At 50.9% G+C, this 24,935-nt stretch overlaps 1 protein-coding gene across 3 annotated transcripts in view; it reads right to left on the reverse strand.

Annotated features, from left to right (window-relative positions):
* nphp1 (nephronophthisis 1) overlaps positions 1-24,935 on the reverse strand; it is a 174,563-nt gene that overhangs the window by 80,897 nt on the left and 68,731 nt on the right. For all 3 annotated transcript variants that reach the window (XR_011940796.1, XM_072500064.1, XM_072500063.1), the window contains exon 9: positions 14,438-14,522. Coding sequence is in view for 2 of the 3 variants with exons in the window: in XM_072500064.1 (XP_072356165.1) it covers positions 14,438-14,522 (85 nt within the window). In the remaining variant the exon portion in view is untranslated. The remainder of the gene's footprint in view (positions 1-14,437; positions 14,523-24,935) is intronic.

Consider the following 24,935-nt stretch of genomic DNA (forward strand, 5'->3'; position numbering starts at 1 on the left):
CCGGCAGTCATACCAGGACCTCACGGACCGAGAATGCAGGAGGAGACTCCGGATGAGCCGGGAAACCGTGGCACACATCTGCCACCTGCTGGCACACCTGTCACTGTGTGGCACTGGCGGGGGACACCCTCTCCCCGTGTCCGTCAAGGTTACGGTGGCCCTGAACCTTTATGCAACGGGGCCATTCCAGGCACCGAGTGGGGACCTGTCCGGCATATCGCAGACATCGGTGCACCGGTGCATCCGGGCAGTGACAGTCGCCCTATATGCCATGGCGCACCGCTACATCCGCTTCCCTGTGGACCGGGCCAGCCAAGATGCCTGGGCCGTGGGCTTCTCTGCCGTGGCCGGGTTCCCCATGGTCCAGGGCGCGATTGATGGGATGCACGTCGCCGTGCGGCCACCTGCAGATAACAGGGCCGTGTTCACCAATAGGAAGGGGACCTATACGATGAACATACATGTGGTCTGCCACCACCGCATGATGATCCTGCACGTCTGCGCCCGGTACCCGGGCAGTATACACGACTCATACGTGTTGCCGCGGTCATCCATCCCCGGCATGTACGAGGGACGCCATCCCCGGCTGAGGGGCTGGTTGCTGGGCGACAGGGGCTACCCATTGCGATCGTGGCTGATGACGCCTATACGGAGGCCACGCAATGAGGCGGAGAACCGCTACAATGATGCCCATGTCTCGACAAGGGGAGTGATCGAGAGGTGCTTTGGCATGCTGAAGATGCGTTTCAGGTGCCTGGACCTCTCTGGGGGTGCCCTCCAGTATCGGTCAGATAGGGTCGGCCGCATCATTGTGGTGTGCTGCGTCCTGCACAATATAGCCCAGCAGAGGGGCGATGTGCCGCAGGCAGAGGAGGGCGGAGTGGAGGAGCAGCAGGAAGAGGCGCAGTCCTCCCCAGATGAGGGGGATGGGGGCAATGGTCAGGGCAGACGGGCTAGACACGGGCGGGTGGCTGTCCACCGTTATCGGCTGGGCCAGCAGGCACGGGACAGGCTGATAGCCGCCCGCTTCACTGACTAGATGGGCGTGGGAATCGGGTAGTATGGCCACAGACCGCACACCATGGCAACAGCCGACCACCCACACCCCCCACCCATCCAGCACCCTCACCCCCCTCCCCAACCCCACCCACCCCACCGCATGCACACCACCCCCCCATTGCCGATCCACCTGCGGCACAACAGCCGGGCTCACACAGTTGCCGATGGACGCGTGTCTATTGCAGGCCATGGAGGATGATGACAACCCGCCCTGCGATGAGCTCCTAGCTCCACATCGTTGGACTATGTCTGACCCATGGCCACAGTACCACCATCCACCCGGACCATCCCTGCATGCGGCTGTGACACTGCAGCGCACGGTCCCGTCCTCTGCCCGGGGGATGTTGATGGCGGCCCAGGGGGAAGGGGGCAGACTCACCTGGGGCTGAGGTAAGATCACCCCTCTCACACACACTTGCGCTCAACGTACATGACATCCCCGCACGCTTTGGACAGAGCACAAAGGCAGCTTCTGTAGGTGTAACATTGACTTTAATAACCAAAGGAGTTCATGCACGTGCCCTAGCCCCTAAAACTCATCTGTGCCCTGCACCCGTGCCAACTTACTCAGTGTCTAATTGTTTGGCCTTACGGACCCTATGACTAAGTCTACGTGGTTCCCCAGACGGTACAGCAGAACTGGAGGTGGACTCCTGTGATTCCTGCCCTCTGACACGAGATCCCTTTGGCGGCCATTTCCTGGGGCATCCTGGCCTAGATGGGCCAGGCTGCTGCCCGGGCGACTGGGATGGCGAGCTGCCAGCCTGTCCTGCCCGTTGCCCACCCGATGCACCTGGGATGGAAGGGGGGGGGGGGGGGTCCAAGGTGTCGCGGTGTTCCGGGACCTCCCCTACAGGGGGACCCGGGACGGACCACAGCACCTCCTCCTCCCTCGGGGTGCCCGATGGCCCCCAGGCCTCTACATGGGTGGGGTATGCGAATGGACTGGCCATCCGACGCCCCCCCGACATCTGGCGCTGCCAGTCCTGGAGGCCCGTGCTGGTATCGACAGTGGTCTGCAGGTTTGCAGCCATGGGGCTCAGGGGATTGGCAAACCCTGTCTGTGACTGTGCGACGCCGGCTCGCACATGGGCAATGGCGCCGATGCCCTCAGCGATGGCCTGCTGAGACTGGGCCATGGCCTGCAGAGACTGGGCCATGGCCTGCAGAGACTGGCTATGGACTGTTGAGACTGGGCCATGGCCTGCTGAGACTGGGCCATGGCGTTGAGCGCCTCTGCCATCTGCCGCTGGCTCATGGCCTCCTGTGAGAGGGCAGCCATGTCCTGGGCCACAGACGCCACCGGCACGGAAAGCCCCAGGCCTCGCAAACCGTTCCCCATGTCTGACACCGTCGCACCCATTGCCTCCACCGCGGACGCCACCCGTGCGGTGTTGGCCTGGGTGGCACGCATGACCGGCACCACTCCCAGCTCCTGGACGCGGGTGGACTCCTCCACCTGCGACTGCAGCCGCCGCAAACCGGGCGTCACCCTCTTCGCTCGTCTCAGGTTCGGTGGTTGCATCGGATCTATGGGTGGGTGTGGTAACTCCAGGAACCCGGGATCCATCTGGGTGGCAGATGTTCGCTTGGGCTGGGCTGCCCGACCGCCCGGCCCCTCTGCTGCTCCTACCTCCACCTGCTGTACCGGGACGGCTGTGTTGTGCGCACCAGTGAGTGTACCAGACGCCTCATCACTAAAGTGCCCAACCGAGGTGAGTGTTTCTGCGATGGTGGAGGGTGTTGGTGACAGCAGTGGCGTTGTGTCATGCGCATCGTCCCACTCTGAGTCCATGGCACTTTGGGGTGGCAGTTCGTCTCCGCCCATCCAATCTGTGTCACTGTCCGGTATTTCGTCTTCCCGGGTAGTGCTGTCCCGGGTAGTGGTGTCCTGGGTAGTGGTTTCGTGGCTCGGCTGTGACGGGGGCCTGTGGCTGCCCCTCTCGTCCTTGGGTGGCACACGCCTGCGTCGCCGCACCCGCACGAGACGGGGGCGTCGTCTCCCTGTTGCTCCAGGTCTCTCCATCTCCAGTGGTCTCCGAGGGACATCGTGCGGGCGTCGCATGCCAGAGGGTCCGGGTCTCTCCGTCTCCCCTGGTCTCCGAGGGGTATCATGCGGGCGGTCTGCATCTGCGGGGATGGGTGCCTCGACGTTTGCTCCTGCGATACACAATGAAGCATGCATGGTTAGACACGCAGGCAGTGATCAGGTGATATGGGGGAGGGGGATATAGGGGAGGGGGGATATGGGGGAGGGGGATATGGCGGAGGGGGGATATGGGGGAGGGGGGATATGGGGACGGGCTGTCGGTGGCTCACTTGCTGGTGGGCCCCCGACCTCTGCATCAGCAACCTCCCGGTCCTCAGGTCCGTCAGCCAGTTCCAGGGCCCTTTCCTCATGTTCGGTCAGTGGCCTCTCATCAGCGGGGCCTCCTCCAGTCCTCACATGCTCCCTGGTGTTGTGTGCGCGTTTCTCCTGTGGGGTGGGGGGGGGCTGGTGGCAGGGGTAAAAGGCAACAGTGTTAGACAGGTATATGAATGCATGCCATCGGTTGCGCGTGTATTGCAGAGGTTAAGGTTAGGGCTGGATTCACTTGGGGAAATGGGGGAAGGCGGATATGGGGGAGGGGGGATATGGGGAGGGGGGATACGGGGGAGGGGGGATACGGGGGAGGGGGGATACGGGGGAGGGGGGATACGGGGGAGGGGGGATACGGGGGAGGGGGGATACGGGGGAGGGGGGATACGGGGAGGGGGGATACGGGGGAGGGGGGATACGGGGGAGGGGGGATACGGGGGAGGGGGGATACGGGGGAGGGGGGATATGGGGGAGGGGGGATATGGGAGAGGGGGGATATGGGAGAGGGGGGATATGGGGGAGGGGGGATATGGGGGAGGGGGGATATGGGGGAGGGGGGATATGGGGGAGGGGGGATATGGGGGAGGGGGGATATGGGGAAGGGGGGATATGGGGGAGGGGGGATATGGGGGAGGGGGGATATGGGGAGGGGGGATATGGGGGAGGGGGGATATGGGGAGGGGGGATATGGGGAGGGGGATATGGGGGAGGGGGATATGGGGGAGGGGGATATGGGGAGGGGGATATGGGGGAGGGGGATATGGGGTAGGGGATATGGGGTAGGGGATATGGGGTAGGGGATATGGGGGAGGGGGGATATGGGGGAGTGGGGATATGGGGGAGTGGGGATATGGGGGAGTGGGGATATGGGGGAGTGGGGATATGGGGGAGTGGGGATATGGGGGAGTGGGGATATGGGGGAGTGGGGATATGGGGGAGTGGGGATATGGGGGAGTGGGGATATGGGGGAGGGGGGATATGGGGGAGGGGGGATATGGGGGAGGGGGGATATGGGGGAGGGGGGTATGGGGAAGGAGGGATATGGGGAAGGGGGGATATGGGGAAGGGGAGATATGGGGAAGGGGAGATATGGGGGAGGGGAGATATGGGGAGGGGGGATATGGGGGAGGGGGGATATGGGGGAGGGGGATATGGGGGAGGGGGATATGGGGGTGGGGGATATGGGGGGGGGATATGGGGGAGGGGGGATATGGGGGAGGGGGGATATGGGGGAGGGGGGATATGGGGGAGGGGGGATATGGGGGAGGGGGGATATGGGGGAGGGGGGATATGGATATCGTGCGGGGGGGGGCGAAGGCTCACCCTGGCTGCTCTGACGAGGTTGTTCACCTTCTTGTGGCACTGGGTGCCTGTCCGTGGTGTCAGGGCCACAGCGGCGATGGCCTCTGCCACCTCCCTCTACAGACGCCGGCTGTGGCGTGGGGCAACTCTGCGGCCGTGTCCGGGATACAGGGCCTCCCTCCTCTGCTCCACTGCGTCCAGGAGCGCCTCAATGTCACGAGACTGGAACCTCGGGGCTGAGCGGCGGGCAGCCATCCGGTCGGGTGTTCTGGTCGGGTGGGGTGAGCAGTGCGTCCTTAATGAGCCGTCACGCCGTGCGGCGTGTATGACGCCGCACGGCGTGAACCACGTGAGCCAGCGCGGATAGCATCACGTCGCTGCTCGCCCATTCCGGGCCGGAGACTTTGCGATGTTTGTGGCGGCGTGATGCAGGTGGGATTTGCGCCGTTTTTGCCGCCAGTCGGCGGACTTTGCGCCAATAACGGAGAATTTCGCCCCTTATATTTCTTCTGAAAAAAGCTACTTTTTTTTTGTTGCAGCTTTTCATCTTGCACTCATCAGGTTCTACACTACCAAATAGCTATTTATATTTTTCAACAGAATGAAACTTGCCAAGGCACTTCAAAGGAGTATTACAAAAAAAAATGGCATTGACCCACATATTAGCTCAGCTAACTAAGATTTTAAGGAGCGTCATGGAAGGAAAGCCATATAAAGAGTAGAGAGGTGTAGAGAAGGATTGCAAAGCATGAGGCAATTTAAAGCATCAATAATGAACTGATTAAAATTGGAGAAGTTCAAGAGGCCAGGAGGATGCACTGGCGTAATGGTATTGTCGCTGGACTAATAATCCAGAGACCCAGCCAGAGTCATGCAGGGTCCAAATCCTGCCATGGCAGATGGTGAAATTGGAATTCAATAAAAATCTGGAATTAGAAGTCTAAAGGTAACCATGAAACCATTGTTGATTGTCGTAAACACCCATCTGGTTCACAGATATCCTTTAGGAAAGGATATCTGTCGCCCTTACCTGGGCTGGCCTACATGTGACTCCAGGTCCACAGCAATGTGGACTCTTAAATACTCTCAGGGATGGCAATAAATGCTGGTCCAGCTGGCGATGCCCACATCCCATGAACAGCCCAGAGTGGGTTGTGGGGATGGAGGAGATGACAAAGGTAGGTGTGGGAGGTTATTGAGGAATGAAAGAAAGACAAGTGTGAACTGGGACCACTGTATGTCATTAAGCACAGGGGTGATGGATTTGGTTGAAATGGGAACACGGGCACCAGAGTTTTGGCTGACATCAAGAACACAGATGGTAGAATGTAGGGACCACCCAGTTGTGTGTGTTTTGGAATGGTAAAGTATAGAGTAACAAAGACATAAGAGTATCAGCAGACGATAAAGGCAGATGCAAAGTCAGGCAATGTTGCAGAAGTGGAAATAGGCAGTCCAAGTGATGGCACATAAGTGGTCAGAATCTCATCTCAAATGTGATACCAAGGTTGCAAACACTCTGGTTTAGATTCAAAGAGTCCAGGGAGGGAAGGCAGTCGGTAGTTAGGGTAAGGCATTTTGTAATAGGGTCTGAAAACAAAGGTTTCAATCTTCCCAATATTTAAATTAGAGGAAATTTCTGCTCATCCAGTATTGGGTGTCAGATAAGCTGTCTGACAATTTGGCAACAGTGGAGGAATTGAGGAAGGTGGTGGTGAGGTAGAGTTGACTATGGGCATCATATATATAAAAACTAATGCTGAGCGTTCAGACAATATTGCCGAGGGGCAGCATGCAGATGAAAAAAGAGAAGGGGTTGGCGATAGATTATTATGGAACACAAGAGGTAATGGTACAGGAAATAGGACATAAGCCATTTCATGTGAGATTAGATAGGTTAGATAGATAAAAATGGAATCAAGCACAAACAGTCCTACCAGCTGAACAGGAGAGAGCGCGAGAGGAGTTGGGTTTGAAAGAGCACGAGAGGAGCTGAGAGTTTGAAAGCGCACCAGAGGAGCCGGAGGTTTGAAAGCGCGCCAGAGGAGCCGGGCGTTTGAAAGAGCGCAAGAGGAGCCGGTGTTTTGGAAGAGCACGAGAGGAGCCGGGGGGTGAGAAATTGAAAAAATTGAAAATCGCTTATTGTCACAAGTAGGCTTCAATGAAGTTACTGTGAAAAGCCCCTAGTGGCCACATTCCGGCGCCTGTTCGGGGAGGCTGGTACGGGAATTTAACCGTGATGCTGGCCTGCCTTGGTCTGCTTTAAAAGCCAGCGATTTAGCAGAGTGTGCTAAATCAGCCCCAGGGTTTGAAAGAGCACGAGAGGAGCCGAGGGTTTGAAAGCGCACCAGAGGAGCCGAAGTTTGTAAGCGCGCCAGAGGAGCCGAGGTTTGAAAGAACACAAGAGGAACCGGGAGTTTGAAAGAACGCGAGAGAGCTGGGAGTTTGAAAGAACGCGAGAGGAGCCGGGAGTTTGAAAGAACGCAAGAGGTTTCGGGAGTTCGAAAGAACGCAAGAGGAGGCGGGAGGTCGAAAGAACGCGAGAGGTGCAGGGAGTTTGAAAGAATGCGAGAGGAGCCGGGAGTTTGAAAGAACGAGAGAGGAGCCATGAGTTTGAAAGAACGAGAGAGGAGCCGGGAGTTTGAAAGAACGAGAGAGGAGTCGGGAGTTTGAAAGAACGCGAGAGGTGCCTGGAGTTTGAAAGAACGAGAGAGGAGTCGGGAGTTTGAAAGAACGAGAGAGGTGCCTGGAGTTTGAAAGAACGAGAGAGAGGAGCCGGGAGTTTGAAAGAACGAGAGAGGAGCCGGGAGTTTGAAAGAACGAGAGAGGAGTCGGGAGTTTGAAAGAACGCGAGAGGTGCCTGGAGTTTGAAAGAACGAGAGAGAGGAGCCGGGAGTTTGAAAGAACGAGAGAGGAGCCGGGAGTTTGAAAGAACGAGAGAGGAGTCGGGAGTTTGAAAGAACGCGAGAGGTGCCTGGAGTTTGAAAGAACGAGAGAGGAGTCGGGAGTTTGAAAGAACGCGAGAGGTGCCTGGAGTTTGAAAGAACGAGAGAGGAGTCGGGAGTTTGAAAGAACGCGAGAGGTGCCTGGAGTTTGAAAGAACGAGAGAGAGGAGCCGGGAGTTTGAAAGAACGAGAGAGGAGCCGGGAGTTTGAAAGAACGAGAGAGGAGTCGGGAGTTTGAAAGAACGCGAGAGGTGCCTGGAGTTTGAAAGAACGAGAGAGAGGAGCCGGGAGTTTGAAAGAACGAGAGAGGAGCCGGGAGTTTGAAAGAACGAGAGAGGAGTCGGGAGTTTGAAAGAACGCGAGAGGTGCCTGGAGTTTGAAAGAACGAGAGAGGAGTCGGGAGTTTGAAAGAACGCGAGAGGTGCCTGGAGTTTGAAAGAACGCGAGAGGTGCAGGGAGTTTGAAAGAATGCGAGAGGAGCCGGGAGTTTGAAAGAACGAGAGAGGAGCCATGAGTTTGAAAGAACGAGAGAGGAGCCGGGAGTTTGAAAGAACGAGAGAGGAGTCGGGAGTTTGAAAGAACGCGAGAGGTGCCTGGAGTTTGAAAGAACGAGAGAGGAGTCGGGAGTTTGAAAGAACGCGAGAGGTGCCTGGAGTTTGAAAGAACGAGAGAGAGGAGCCGGGAGTTTGAAAGAACGAGAGAGGTGCCAAGAGTTTGAAAGCGCGCCAGAGGAGCCGAGAGTTTGAAAGCGCACCAGAGGTGCCGGAGTTTGAAAGAACGCGAGAGGAACCGGGAGTTTGAAAGAACGCAAGAGGTGCCGAGAGTTTGAAAGAACGCAAGAGGTGCCGGGAGTTTGAAAGAATGCGAGAGGAGCCGGGGGTTCGAAAGAACGAGAGAGGAGCCGGGAGTTTGAAAGAACGCGAGAGGTGCCTGGAGTATGAAAGAACGAGAGAGGAGGCGGGGGTTTGAAAGAACGCGAGAGAAGCCGGGAGTTTGAAAGGACGAGAGAGGAGCCGGGTGTTTGAAAGAATGCAAGGAAGGGAGGAAGGAGCGATCACAATATGGTGGAATTTAAAATACAGATGGAGGGTGAGAAGGTAAAATCAAGCACTAGTGTTTTGTGCTTAAACAAAGGAGATTACAATGGGATGAGAGAAGAACTAGCTAAGGTAGACTGGGAGCAAAGGCTTTATGGTGAAACAGTTGAGGAACAGTGGAGAATCTTCCAAGCGATTTTTCACAGTGCTCAGCAAAGGTTTATACCAACAAAAAAGGAAGGACAGTAAAAAGAGGGAAAATCGACCGTGGATATCGAAGGAAATAAGGGAGAGTATCAAATTGAGGAAAAAACATACAAAGTAGCAAAGATCAGTGGGAGAATAGAGGACTGGAAAACCTTTAGGAGGCAACAGAAAGCTACTAAAAAAGCTATAAAGAAGTATAAGATAGATGAGAGTAAACTTGCTCAGAATATAAAAACAGATAGTAAAAGTTTCTACAAATATATAAATCAAAAAAGAGTGGCTAAGGTAAATATTGGTCATTTAGAGGATGAGAAGGGAGGTTTAATAATGGGAGATGAGGAAATGGCTGAGGAACTGAACATGTTTTTTGGGTCGGTCTTCACAGTGGAAGACACAAATAACATGCCAGTGACTGATGGAAATGAGGCTATGACAGGTGAGGACCTTGAGAGGATTGTTATCACCAAGGAGGTAGTGATGGGCAAGCTAATGGGGCTAAAGGTAGACAAGTCTCCTGGACCTGATGGAATGCAACCCAGAGTGCTAAAAGAGATGGCTAGGGAAATTGCAAATGCATTAGTGATAATTTACCAAAATTCACTCGACTCTGGGGTGGTCCAGGCGGATTGGAAATTAGCAAACGTGACACCACTGTTTAAAAAAGGAGCTAGGCAGAAAGCGGGTAATTATAGGCCAGTGAGCTTAACTTCGGTAGTGGGGAAGATGCTGGAATCAAGGAAGAAATAGCGAGGCATCTGGATGGAAATTGTCCCATTGGGCAGACGCAGCATGGGTTCATAAAGGGCAGGTCGTGCCTAACTAATTTAGTGGAATATTTTGAGGACATTAACAGTGCGGTAGATAACGGGGAACCAATGGATGTGGTATATCTGGATTTGCAGAAAGCCTTTGACAAGGTGCCACACAAAAGGTTGCTGCATAAGATAAAGATGCATGGCATTAAGGGGAAAGTAGTAGCATGGATAGAGGATTGGTTAATTAATAGAAAGCAAAGAGTAGGGATTAATGGGTGTTTCTCTGGTTGGCAATCAGTAGCTAGTGGTGTCGCTCAGGGATCAGTGTTGGGTCCACATTTGTTCACAATTTACATAGATGATTTGGAGTTGGGGACCAAGTGCAATGTGTCCAAATTTGCAGACGACACTAAGATGAGTGGTAAAGCAAAAAGTGCAGAGGATACCGGAAGTCTGCAGAGAGATTTGGATAGGTAAATGGGCTAAGGTCTGGCAGATGGAATACAATGTTGACAAATGTGAGGTCATCCATTTTGGTCGGAATAACAGCAAAAGGGATTATTATTTAAATGATAAAATATTAAAACATGCTGCTGTGCAGAGAGACCTGGGTGTGCTAGTGCATGAGTCGCAAAAAGTTGGTTTACAGGTGCAACAGGTGATTAAGAAGGCAAATGGAATTTTGTCCTTCATTGCTAGAGGGATGGAGTTTAAGACTAGGGAGGTTATGCTGCAATTGTATAAGGTGTTAGTGAGGCCACACCTGGAGTATTGTGTACAGTTTTGGTCTCCTTACTTCAGAAAGGACGTACTGGCCCTGGAGGGTGTGCAGAGGAGATTCACTAGGTTAATCCCAGAGCTGAAGGGGTTGGATTACGAGCAGAGGTTGAGTAGACTGGGAGTGTACTCGTTGGAATTTAGAAGGATGAGGGGGGGGGGTCTTGTAGAAACATATAAGATTATGAAGGGAATAGATAGGATAGATGCGGGCAGGTTGTTTATACTGGCGGGTGAAAGCAGAACTAGGGGGCAGAGCCTCAAAATAAGGGGAAGTAGATTTAGGACGAGTTTAGGAGGAACGTCTTCACCCAAAGGGTTGTGAATCTATGAAATTCCTTGCCCAGTGAAGCAGTAGAGGCTCCTTCATTAAATGTTTTTAAGATAAAGATAGATAGTTTTTTGAAGAATAAAGGGATTAAGGGTTATGGTGTTCGGGCCGGAAAGTGGAGCTGAGTCCACAAAAGATCAGCCAGGATCTCATTGAATGGTGGAGCAGGCTCGAGGGGCCAGATGGCCTACTCCTGCTCCTAGTTCTTATGTTCTTATGTTCAAGAGGAGCCGGGAGGTCAAAAGAACGCGAGAGGTGCTGGGAGTTTGAAAGAATGCGAGAGGAGCCGGGGGTTTGAAAGAAAGAGAGAGGAGACGGGAGTTCGAAAGAACGCGAGAGGAGCCGGGAGTTTGAAAGAACGCGAGAGGTGCCTGGAATTTGAAAGAACACGAATGGTGCCTGGAGTTTGAAAGAACGCAAGAGATGCCTGGAGTTTGAAAGAACGAGAGAGGAGCCGGGAGTTTGAAAAAACGCAAGAGGAGGCGGGGGTTTGAAAGAACGCGAGGGAAGCCGGGAGTTTGAAAGAACGAGAGAGGAGTCGGGTGTTTGAAAGAACGCGGGAGGTGCCGGGTGTTTGAAAGAACGCGAGAGGAGCCGGGAGTTTGAAAGAATGAGAGAGGAGCCGGGTGTTTGAAAGAACACGAGAGGAGCCGGGAGTTTGAAAGAATGAGAAAGGAGCCGGGTGTTTGAAAGAACGCGAGAGGAGCCGGGAGTTTGAAAGAACGAGAGAGGAGCCGGGTGTTTGAAAAAACACGAGAGGAGCCGGGAGTTTGAAATAACGCAAGAGATGCCCGGAGTTTTGGAGGGAGTGGAGCATCGTGATTCGGAGTCAATCCGGCACCTGCTGCGATTTCGGCATCGGGAGCTATTCCCCGCCTGATCACCATTCCTGATTTTGACATTGGCCAATGGAGAATCCCGCCCCATATAAACTACATCCACAGCCCTTCCCTCATCAATTTTCTTTGTCACCTCTTCAAAAAACTCAATTAAGTTGGTGAGAAATGACCATCCCCATTCAAAACCATGCTGCCCGTCACTAACTAGTCCATTTTTCTCCAGATGTGCATATAGCCTGTCCCTCAGTATCTTTTCCAAAAGCTTCCCCACCACTGATGTCAGGCTCTCACTCTTGCACCGAGTGAGAGTTGGGACCAAGGTCCTTGCACGGGATACTGATAGTTCTGTTGAGAGTACCTAAACTGGTGTGGCAGGGGGGATGGGATCCCAGCAGTAGGACCAGATGTGTCAAATTCAGATCAGGAAAATGGAAGTAATGATATAAAAAATGTAGTGTTAGATTTCGAATTACAGAAGAAGCAATGATGGGGTTAAACTTTTAATATTTCAAAGCAAGGAGTATTACAAACAAGGTTGTAATACGAGTTAAGGGCACAGGTAGACACGTGGCAGCAGCATGTCATCGCTTTAATGGAACCTGGCTAAATGAGGGGCAAAATTGGCAGCTCATTATCCCTGGTTATAGAGTCTTCAGACACAGAGTAGGAGATAAAAAAAGGAGCGTAGCACTAATGGTTAAAGAATCAATTACAGTGGTGAGAAGGGATGATATACTAAACAGGTCAACAAACCAGGCTTTATGGTTTGAACTTAGAAATAAAAAAGGGGCAGTCACACTACTGGCAGTATACTACAGACCCCCAAATAGTGAAAGGGAGATAGATGATCAAATGTGTAGCCAAATTTCTGCCTGTAAGAAGAAGAGGGCAATATCCCAATATCAACTGAGATTCAAATGGCATAAGGGGAACTGAGGGAGTAAAATTGATGCAGTGTGTCCAGGAATTTCTTTTTCAATGAGTTAGTCACAAATCCAGCAAGAGGAGATGCAATTCTAGACCGAATCCTGGGGAATGAAGAAGGGCACGTGGGTGAAGTGACGGTTGGCGATATCGGTAATAGTGTTCACAATTCAGTTACATTTAGTATTACCATGAAAAAGGAAAAGGGCAGTGATAAAGCAGGAGAAAACATTTTGAATTGGGGCGGGGGGGAGCAAGATCCTAAATGTACAAAGTCGACATGTCCCCTCCAAAAAATAAGAGTGGTAGTGTCAAATCTAGACCCAGATACAGGGGGAGATCAGACAAAAAAAGTATACAGTAGGCACAAAGAACTAAACATTGCAGATAGCCTCGGCGAGAATAGGAAGTGCAGGGACAAAATCAAAAAGGAAATAAAGAAATCTTCCACGTAAGTTCACTTCAGCCATTATCACAACAGTCTACATCCACCACAGGCAGAAATGAAGGCGGCGCTGGACGAACTATACATAGTTATAAACAACTACGAAACAGAACACCGGGAGGCCTTGTTCATCGTGGCCGGGGACTTCAATAAGGCCAACCTCAAGAGTGTACTGCCAAAATTCCACCAGCACATCTCCTGTCCCACCAGGGGCGACAACACTCTTGACCACTGCTACTCAAAAATAAAGGGCGCCTACCGTTCCATACCCCAACCGCACTTTGGAAAATCAGACCATAAGACGGTGCTTCTTCTCCCGGCATACAAGCAGAAACTCAAGTGGGGGAATCCAGCTAAGAAGGTCGTACAGTGCTGGTCCGTGGAAACAGAAGAGCTCCTACGTGACTGCTTGGAGCCAGTGGACTGGTCCATATTTAAGAACTCAGCGACCAACTTAAATTAGTATGCCATCACCGTGGACTTCATCAGCAAATGTGTGGACGACTGCATGCCAAAGAAATCAGTATGTACGTTCCCCAACCGGAAACCATGGCTCAATCGCGAGATTGGCTCCCTACTGAAGGACAGGTCCAAGATGTTCAAGTCAGGCGACCCTGATCTATACAAGAAATCCAGGTACAACCTCCGCAAAGCCATCCAAGATGCCAATAGAGAATATCAGACCAAGCTGGAGTCACAGACCAGCATTACAGACTCTCAGTGGTTGTGGTAAGGCCTAAACAACATAACGGGCTACAAAGGGAATCCGAGCTATATCGGCAGCAGCGCACCCCTCCCCAATAAACTCAATGCATTCTATGCTCGGTGTGAGCAGGAAACCAACAATCCACTGTTGAATGCCCCAGCAGCCCACAACACACCCATACCCACCATCACAGCATCCAAAGTCAGATTGGCCTTCCTGAAAGTGAACCCTCGGAAGGCGACGGGTCTGGACGGAATCCTTGGTCGTGCACTCAGAGCCTGCGCGGACCAGCTGGCAGTGAAGTTCGCGGACATCTTTAACCTGTCCCTACTCCGCTCCGAGGTTCCCACCTGCTTCAAGAAGATCACCATCATACCGGTGCCAAAGAAGAACCAGGCAACGTGCCTCAATGACTACCGTCCGGGGGCCCTGACTTCAGTCGCAAGGACATTAGTGAACAGATAGATTTTTTACAACAATTAATGATAGTTTAAAGGTCACTAAGGCTAGATTTCAATTCTAGATGGAGGCAAACTTTCAATTCCAGGTTTTATTAACTAAATTCTAATTCCACCAGCTGCCATGGTGGGATTAGAACCCACATCCTCAGAACATGTCACCACGCCACCATCTCCTCAGCATAATCAATCTCTCTATTATATCAATATATTGAGAGAGAGAGAGAGGGAGGGAGAGAGAGAGAGATATGGATGTTTAATACCACCCATGATTTCAAGTTAACTTTTCATACCGTCTTCTAACAGCTGTGCAAGTGTTGACGCTCTGAATCCTTCTGGAATACTTCCTGTTGTCTTTAGCACTTCTGTGGCACCAATCTGAAGATTCAAGGAAATTGAGAATGTTTGATTAAAGACGTTTGATGCAAACTGAAGCAGATATTAGTTAAATGGGTCATCAGAATTAAGTGAATATGAATATAGGATGTGCTAACATCTCATCTGAAAGACACAAGTTCCAACATTACAATACTTCCTGAATATTACAACAACAACTAGTGTCTATATTGCATTGCTAATATAACTAAAATGTCCCAAGGTATTTCTCAGAAGCACTCTCAAACACTAACCTAAATCATGGGTTCAAGTGTATATACTCTAGTCAACTAAGGTCTTAAAATTATTTAATAATTCAATTATAAGCAACAAGGTCATTAAATCTGTTTGCATTGCACAGAGCGGTGTTAAGCAGATGTACACACTGAGTTGAAGTACGGGAAGTATACTGGCTGTTTCTTTTGTGGCGTGAGGTGACTGGAATGGCATCCTTTGCCTGCACCTGAAGAGGTTGAAGGAGTGAGAATGGACCAATGGATGCTAAAATTGGCCAATGAATATGCAGAGAACACTTTCCTTATTCACACCTGACAAGGGGACTGGCACCATTTCAAGGGCCACTCACCAATTGCAGCTGAGATGCTTTTGATCTACTTGTGGTCAGGTAAAGTTGGTGGAAGCACTGTGGGGAGTTGCTTTTGATTTGATTTATTGTCACATGTATTAGTATACAGTGAAAAGTACTGTTTTTTGCATGCTGTACAAACAATGCATATGGTACATAGGGAAGGAGAGACTGCAGAATATAATGTTACAGTTATAGCAAGGTGCAGAGAAAAGATCAACTTAATACAAGGTAGGTCCATTCAAGAGACTGATGGCAGTAGGGAAGAAGCTGTTCTTGAGTCGGTTGGTATGTGACCTCAAACTTTGGTGTCTTTTTCCTGACGGAAGGAGGTGGAAGAGAGTATGTCCGGGATGCATGGGGTCCTTAATTATGCTGGCTGCCGTTGAGGCAGCGGGAATTATAGAGTCAATGGATAGGAGGCTGGTTTGCGTGATGGACTGGGCTACATTCACAACCTTTTGTAGTTTCCTGTGGTCTTGGGCAGAGCAGGCTCCATGCCAAGCTGTGATACAACCAGAAAGAATGCTTTCTATGGTGCATCTGTAGAAGTTGGTGAGGGTCATAGCTGACATGCCAAATTTCCTTAGTCTTCTGAGAAAGTAGAGTCGTTGGTGGGCTTTCTTGAAGAGTTTGAAGGGTTTCTGCTTTGTCAGCATGTAGTTGATATGTGAACAGTTGGTATGTGAACAAACACTAAGACATTTATCTCATTCAATTTCCATCACTCTGATAGCACCCGTGATGCTTTCACCCTGCAGCAGTCAGAAATCCTTCGGACCCCCAAGACAGACAACAGGATGGCTGCTCAGGGTCAAGAAATACCCCTCCACGCATGGCTCATGGCTCCCTTCTGCTATCCCATGACACCAGATCAGAGAGTCTTTGACAAAATTGGAGGGGACAGGGATCCCAGAATTGGGTTTCACCTGCCATTTTTAAAGGACTCTGAAATCCTCATGAATCCATGAAAATGCAACCCATATTGGAGCAAAGGTAATAAGGGTAATCCCTCCCTGCAAAAGTCTTTATTGGCAAGAATGGATCACAGAATCGGCCTAGAGTTCTGCAGCTGCATGTCCAACTTTGTGCTCCAGTTTAGCAATGCTGCAAGCCAAGATCAAATCTCACAAAATGAGCCCTTAGAAATCAGATATTTCAAAACAAAAAGTACCTCAAATAAACTACAATGAACTAGCTTGTTTTCTTTCATATTTTATTAGTCCCTCCTCTTACAGCTCTTTAGTTTAGGGGTTCATTTTGTTGATTGCAGTATTTAAACTGTATATCTAGTTTCCGTGTTCCTTTAGCTCCCTCTGCTGCATACAGTTGCCACATCAACAATGAAATGAAAAAGCAAAGAATGGTTCTTGAAATCCACTGCCTATTGAGCATGGCTACTTGAACAAGGTACCAAAAAGAAATTTGATCACATTCTAGGAACAAAAGAAGCAAAGAAGGGGGGGGGGGGGAAAGTGAATGAAATTTCAATCGGGGAGGCAGTGGCGTAGTGGTATTGTCGTTGGACGAGTAATCCCAGGATAGTGCTCTGGGGATTGGGCTCAAATCCCACCATGGCAGATGGTGAAATTGGAAATCAATAAAAATCTGGAAAAAAGATGCCTATGAGACCACTTTCAATTGTCGAAAAAAAAAACCATCTGGTTCATTAATGTCCTTTAGGAAAGGACACCACGATTCCTAATCCCATTCCCTGCTCTTTTCCTTTTCAAATGTCTAAATCTCTTTTAAGTGACATGGCCATTAAAAAAAAAATTTAGAGTACCCAATTCTTTCTTTTCCAAATTAAGGGGCAATTTAGTGTGGCCAATCCACCTACGCTGCCCGTTTTTCAGTTGAGGGTGAGACCCACGCAGATACGGGAGAATGTGCAAACCCCATACGGACAGTGACCCGGGGCTGGGATCGAACCCGCGTCCTCGCCATTGTGAGGCAGCAGTGCTAACCACTGCACCACCGTGCCTCCTGTGATATGTCCATTTAAATAGCCATTCGCAATAAACCTTTTCCTGTTCTAAAATTCTTTATGACTAAATGACTTTATTCTATTGATAGTACCCTTAATTTATGAGCTCGGCACAACTATTTTTTATTGTTAACACAATCAAGCTCCCAGCTACCAGAGGAAAAGTTGGTATCAGATTGCAGATAGAAGGAAATAATTTGAATGTTCGATGGAGGAGTTTATACTGTTGCATTATTTAGTGAGAAAAAGCGAAGTCGAGAGCACACTTCAAAAGCTGTGCGTCCCTGATTTTAATCACTCTACAGTTGGTGACTGTCCCTCAATTGCCTCAGCCCTACTCTCTGGAGATCCTGCCCTAAAGCTCTCTCTGTCTTTCTGCATCTTTCCTTTTCCTCAAGATGCTCCTTAAAAACCTACCTCTGTGACCAAGCTTTTGGTCATCTGTTCCAACATCGCCTCATTTGATTTAATGTTTGGTTTTGCTTTAGAACATTCCTGTGCCTTTGGGTGTTTTATTATGTCCAATGCGCTATGTATATAAGACCATAAGATATGGGAGTAGAATTAGGCCATTTGGCTATCGAGTCTGCTCCGCCATTCGGTCATAAAACAAAGAAAAGTGCAGGACAGGAACAGGCCCTTCGGCCCGCTAAGCCTGTGTTGATCATGATGCTCGAACTAAAAACAAAAACCTTCTGCCCTTACTCGGTCACTATCCCTCTATTTCCTCCCTATTCGTGTATCCATCCAGATGCCTCTTAAATGTTGCTAATGTGAGTGCTTCCACCACATCCTCTGGCAGCGGGTTTCAGGCTCCCACCACTCTCTGCAAAGATGCACAATACCCCGCACATCTCCCTTAAACTTTCCCCCTCACACCTTAAACCTGTGCCCCCTTGTAATTGACACATCCTCTCATAATTTTGTAGACCTCTATCAGGTTCCACTCAGCCTCCGTCTTTCCAGTGAAAATAATCCTAGTTTATTCAACCTCTCCTCATAGTCAACACGTCACCATCAGGCAACATTCTGGTGAACATACTTTGCACTCTCTCCAAAGCTTCCCGTCCTTCTGATAATGTGGTGACCAGAACTGCACGCAATGCGCCAAAAGCGGTCTAACCAAGGTTTTATACAGCTGCAACAATGATTTCCCAACTCCTGTACTCAATGTCCCGACTGATGAAGGCAAGCATGTCATGTGGCTTCTTGATCACCTTGGCCACCTGTGTTGCTCCTTTTAGGAAACTATGAACCTGCGCTCCCAGATCCCTCTGAATGTTAATGTTCCTAAGGGTTCTGTCATTTACAGTATAATTCATACCTAGGTTTGATCTTCCAAAATGCATCACTTTGCTATTTGTCAGGATTAAACTCCATCTGCAATTTCTGTGCCAAGTCTCCAATCTATCTATATCCTGTTGTATCTTCTGACAATCCTCGGCACTATCAGCAACTCCGACAATCTTGGTGTCATCCACATTACTAATCAGACACCCACATTTTCCTCCGGATCATTTATATGTACTACAGAGGTCGCAGCACTGATCTCTGCAGAACATCAGGGTGTTACGGTAGCAAAGTGGTTAGCACTGGTGCTTCACAGCGCCAGGGACCTGGGTTCATTTGAAGGCTTGGGTCACTGTCTGTGCGGGTCTGCAAGTTCTCCCTGTGTCTACGTGGGTTTCCTCCAGGTGCTCCGGTTTTCTCCAACGAGTACCAAAAGATGTGCTGTTAGGTGATTTGGACATTCTGAATTCTCCCTCGGTGTACTCGAACAGGTGGTGTAGTGTGGTGACTAAGGGATTTTCACAGTAACTTCATAAGCCTAATTGTGACACTAATAAAGATTATTGATTATTACCACTAGCTACAGATCTCCATCTTTCAGAAAAACACCCTTGCACCACTACTCTGTCTTCTATAACGAAGCCAGTTCTGTATCCTTCGAGCTAACCCACCTCAAATCCGATGTGATTTTAGTTTTTGTACCAGTCTGCCATATGGGAGCCTTATTAAAGTCCATATAAGCTACATCCACAGCTCTTCCCTCATCAATTTTCTTTGTCGCCTCTTCAAAAAACTTAATCAAGTTGGTGAGACACGACCTTCCCTGTATAAAACCATGCTGCCTGTCACTAACTAGTCCATTTTCCCCCAAATGTGCATATATTCTTTCCCTTAATATCTTTTCCAAAAGGTTCTCACCACTGATGTCAGGTTCACCGGCCTATAATTTGCTGGATTGTCCCTGCTTCCTTTCTTAAACAAGGGAATAGCCTTGACTATTCTCTAGTCCTCTGGAACGTTGTTTGTGGTCAAAGAGGATGTGAAGCTATCAGTTAAGGCCGCAGCTATTTCTTCCTTTGTCTCCCGCAGTAACCTGGGATAGATCCCATCCGGCCCCGGGGACTTGACTACCTTAATGCAATTTAGGATACTTAACACTTCCTCCTTTGATATACTGACGTTGAAAGCGAGTTTACAGAGGACTTCCGGGTGCGGCGATGACCAGCTGAGTCGCACGTTTCGGCAGCTCCCGGTGAAACGGACTTTTGGGCTCTTGATAGGAGCCCCAACGGCAATTTTGACGGCTAAAAACACTGTGCGGTAAACCAGAAGGGAATCCCCCCTGGATACAGATGAAAAAAGGAGGAGAAAGTGGCCGGATTGCAGTGGATCCTTTAGAACAGCGGCAAGGAAGACAAGCAAAAACCAAGATGGCGTCGGAAGGTGGCAGTTTAACATGGGGCCCTGAACAACAAGAGTTCTTGAAATGCTGTGTGGAAGAGCTCAAAAAGGAAATGAAGAAAGAGCTGTTGGCCCCGATACTACAGGCGATCGAAGGGCTAAAGGAGGAACAAAAGACCCAGGAGCGGGAGCTTCGGGTCGTGAAGGCAAAGGCAGCCGAGAATGAGGACGACATACAGGGCCTGGTGGTGAAGACGGAGACGCATGAGGCACATCAGAAACGATGTGTGGAAAGGTTGGAGGCACTGGAGAACAACGCAAGGAGGAACAACCTGAGGATTCTTGGTCTTCCTGAAGGTGCGGAGGGAGCGGACGTCGGGGCATATGTGAGCACGATGCTGCACTCGTTAATGGGAGCGGAGGCCCCGGCGGGTCCGTTGGAGGTGGAGGGAGCATACCGAGTGATGGCGCGAGGACCGAGAGCAGGAGAAATTCCCAGAGCCATAGTGGTGAGATTCCTCCGTTTTAAGGATAGAGAAATGGTCCTTAGATGGGCAAAGAAAACTCTTTGCCCAACTCTTTGAGCAGTAAATGGGAGAACGCGGTGATCCGCGTTTATCAAGACTGAAGTGCGGAGGTGGCGAGAAGGAGGGCGAGCTTTAATCGGGCCAAGGCGGTGCTTCATAAAAAGAAGATAAAATTTGGAATGCTGCAACCGGCAAGACTGTGGGTCACATATCGAGGGAGGCACCACTACTTTGAGACGGCGGATGAAGCGTGGGCTTTTATTGTGGAAGAAAAACTGGAATGAGCGGGTTATTAAAAAGAACGTTTGAACAAAGTGGTGGGGCGAATGTGGGGGGCGAAGAGGGGGGTTAAAAAGGGGGGAAAGAGGAGTTTTATGTACTAATCCTGCGATGTGGTAACTTTTCTCTCTTCCACAGGTGGTGATGGGGGGAGGAGGGGAGGTGGAGGAGATGGGGCGTTGGCCATTGGGGGCGGGGCCAAGGGAGAAGCGCGGGCTTGGTTCCCGCGCTATGAATATCATGGCGGGAATAGAGAAGCAGGAAGGAGGGGGCGTCGCACGGTGCAAGCCAAGGTCACGGGGGGAAGCCGAGGTCGGCCAGAGTTTGCTGACTTCTGGGAGCAACATGGGGGGAGTAATTACGCTAGCGGGGGATCTAGCGGGGGGGTGGGAGGGGGGAATTACTGGGTTGCTGCTGCTGGGGAGAGGGGGGAGCTGGTATGGGAGGGGATGGGCGGGGGGGGGCACCGCCTGGGGGAGATACAGCTGCGTGGGAACCGGGTGAGGAGCTGGAAAAAGGGGATGGCTAATCGACAAGGGGGGGGTAGGAAGCCCCCCAACCCGGCTGATCACGTGGAACATGAGAGGGCTGAACGGGCCGATAAAGAGGGCACGGGTACTCGCACACCTTAAGAAACTTAAGGCAGATGTGGTTATGTTACAGGAAACGCACCTGAAACTGATAGACCAGGTTAGGCTACGCAAAGGATGGGTGGGGCAGGTGTTCCATTCAGGGCTAGATGCGAAAAACAGGGGGGTGGCTATATTAGTGGGGAAGCGGGTAATGTTCGAGGCAAAGACTATAGTGGCGGATAACGGGGGCAGATACGTGATGGTGAGTGGCAAACTACAGGGGGAGACGGTGGTTTTGGTAAACGTATATGCCCCGAACTGGGATGATGCCAATTTTATGAGGCGGATGCTAGGACGCATTCCGGACCTAGAGATGGGAAAGCTGATAATGGGGGGAGATTTTAATACGGTGTTGGAACCAGGGCTGGATAGGTCGAAGTCCAGGACTGGAAGGAGGCCGGCAGCAGCCAAGGTACTTAAAGATTTTATGGAGCAGATGGGAGGTGTAGACCCGTGGAGATTTAGCAGACCTAGGAGTAAGGAGTTCTCGTTTTTCTCCTATGTCCATAAAGTCTACTCGCGAATAGACTTTTTTGTGCTGGGAAGGGCGTTGATCCCGAAGGTGAGGGGAACGGAGTATACGGCTATAGCCATTTCGGATCACGCTCCACACTGGGTGGACTTGGAGATAGGGGAGGAAACAGGAGGGCGCCCACCCTGGAGAATGGACATGGGACTAATGGCAGATCAGGGGGTGTGTCTAAGGGTGAGGGGGTGCATTGAAAAGTACTTGGAACTCAATGATAATGGGGAGGTCCAGGTGGGAGTGGTCTGGGAGGCGCTGAAGGCGGTGGTTAGAGGGGAGCTGATATCAATAAGGGCACATAAAGGGAAGCAGGAGAGTAAGGAACGGGAGCGGTTGCTGCAAGAACTTTTGAGGGTGGACAGACAATATGCAGAAGCACCGGAGGAGGGACTGTACAGGGAAAGGCAAAGGCTACATGTAGAATTTGACTTGCTGACTACGGGCACTGCAGAGGCACAATGGAGGAAGGCACAGGGTGTACAGTACGAATATGGGGAGAAGGCGAGCAGGTTGCTGGCACACCAATTGAGGAAAAGGGGAGCAGCGAGGGAAATAGGGGGAGTGAGGGATGAGGAAGGAGAGATGGAGCGGGGAGCAGAGAGAGTGAATGGAGTGTTCAAGACATTTTATAAAAAATTATATGAAGCTCAACCCCCGGATGGGAGGGAGAGAATGATGGGCTTCTTGGATCGGCTGGAATTTCCCAAGGTGGAAGAGCAGGAAAGGGTGGGACTGGGAGCACAGATCGAGGTAGAAGAAGTGGTGAAAGGAATTAGGAGCATGCAGGCGGGAAAGGCCCCGGGACCGGATGGATTCCCAGTCGAATTCTATAGAAAATATGTGGACTTGCTCGCCCCGGTATTGACGAGGACCTTTAATGAGGCAAAGGACAGGGGACAACTGCCCCCGACTATGTCTGAAGCAACGATATTGCTTCTCTTAAAGAAGGAAAAGGACCCGCTACAATGCGGGTCCTATAGACCTATTTCTCTCCTAAATGTAGATGCCAAGATCCTGACCAAGGTAATGGCAATGAGAATAGAGGAATGTGTCCCGGGGGTGGTCCACGAGGACCAAACTGGGTTTGTGAAGGGGAGACAGCTGAACACGAATATACGGAGGCTGTTAGGGGTAATGATGATGGCCCCACCAAAGGGGGAAACGGAGATAGTAGTGGCGATGGATGCCGAGAAAGCATTTGATAGAGTGGAGTGGGATTATTTGTGGGAGGTGTTGAGGAGATTTGGTTTTGGAGAGGGGTATGTTAGATGGGTGCAGCTGTTGTATAGGGCCCCGATGGCGAGCGTGGTCACGAATGGACGGGGATCTGCATATTTTCGGCTCCATAGAGGGACAAGGCAGGGATGCCCTCTGTCCCCATTATTGTTTGCACTGGCGATTGAGCCCCTGGCGATAGCTTTGAGGGGTTCCAAGAAGCGGAGGGGAGTACTTAGAGGAGGAGAAGAACACCGGGTATCTTTGTATGCGGACGATTTGCTACTCTACGTGGCAGACCCGGCGGAGGGGATGCCAGAAATAATGCGGATACTTGGGGAGTTTGGGGATTTTTCAGGGTATAAATTGAACATGGGGAAAAGTGAGTTGTTTGTGGTGCATCCAGGGGAGCAGAGTAGAGAAATAGAGGACCTACCGTTGAGAAAGGTAACAAGGGACTTTCGTTACCTGGGGATCCAGATAGCCAAAAATTGGGGCACATTGCATAGGTTAAATTTAACGCGGTTGGTGGAACAAATGGAGGAGGATTTCAAGAGATGGGATATGGTATCCCTGTCACTGGCAGGGAGGGTGCAGGCGGTTAAGATGGTGGTCCTCCCGAGATTCCTCTTTGTGTTTCAGTGCCTCCCGGTGGTGATCACGAAGGCTTTTTTAAAAAGGATTGAAAAGAGCATCATGGGTTTTGTGTGGGCCGGGAAGACCCCGAGAGTGAGGAAGGGATTCTTACAGCGTAGCAGGGATAGGGGGGGCTGGCACTACCGAGCCTAAGTGGGTATTATTGGGCCGCTAATATTTCAATGGTGAGTAAGTGGATGGGAGAGGAGGAGGGAGCGGCGTGGAAGAGATTAGAGAGGGCGTCCTGTAGGGGGACTAGCCTACAGGCTATGGTGACAGCCCCATTGCCGTTCTCGCCGAGGAACTACACCACAAGCCCGGTGGTGGTGGCTACACTGAAGATTTGGGGCCAGTGGAGACGGCATAGGGGAAAGACTGGAGCCTTGGGGGGGTCCCCGATAAGAACCAACCATAGGTTTGCCCCGGGGGGAATGGATGGGGGATATGGAATGTGGCAAAGAGCAGGAATAACGCAACTGAAAGATCTGTTTGTGGATGGGAAGTTCGCGAGTCTGGGAGCGCTGACCGAGAAATATGGGTTGCCCCAAGGGAATGCATTCAGGTATATGCACCTGAGGACTTTTGCGAGGCAACAGGTGAGGGAATTCCCGCAGCTCCCGACACAAGAGGTGCAGGACAGAGTGATCTCAAAGACATGGGTGGGGGATGGTAAGGTGTCAGATATATATAGGGAAATGAGGGACGAAGGGGAGACTATGGTAGATGAACTAAAAGGGAAATGGGAAGAAGAGCTGGGGGAGGAGATCGAGGAGGGGCTGTGGGCAGATGCCCTAAGCAGGGTAAACTCGTCGTCCTCGTGTGCCAGGCTAAGCCTGATTCAGTTTAAGGTATTACACAGCGCATATGACTGGAGCACGGCTCAGTAAATTTTTTGGGGTGGAGGATAGGTGTGCGAGGTGCTCGAGAAGCCCAGCGAATCATACCCATATGTTTTGGTCATGCCCGGCACTACGGGGGTTTTGGATGGGGGTGACAAAGGTGCTTTCAAAAGTAGTGGGGGTCCGGGTCGAACCAAGCTGCGGGTTGGCTATATTTGGGGTTGCACAAGAGCCGGGAGTGCAGGAGGCGAGAGAGGCTGATGTTTTGGCCTTTGGGTCCCTAGTAGCCCGGCGCAGGATATTGTTAATGTGGAAAGAAGCCAAGGTCCCGGGGGTGGAGACCTGGATAAATGACATGGCAGGGTTTATAAAGCTAGAGCGGATTAAGTTCGTTCTAAGGGGGTCGGCTCAAGGGTTCACCAGGCGGTGGCAACCGTTCGTCGAATACCTCGCAGAAAGATAGATGGAATGGAAAAAAGGCAGCAGCAGCAGCCCAGG

The sequence above is a fragment of the Scyliorhinus torazame genome, chromosome 4, assembly GCF_047496885.1.
Source record: "Scyliorhinus torazame isolate Kashiwa2021f chromosome 4, sScyTor2.1, whole genome shotgun sequence".
NCBI lineage: Eukaryota > Metazoa > Chordata > Chondrichthyes > Carcharhiniformes > Scyliorhinidae > Scyliorhinus > Scyliorhinus torazame.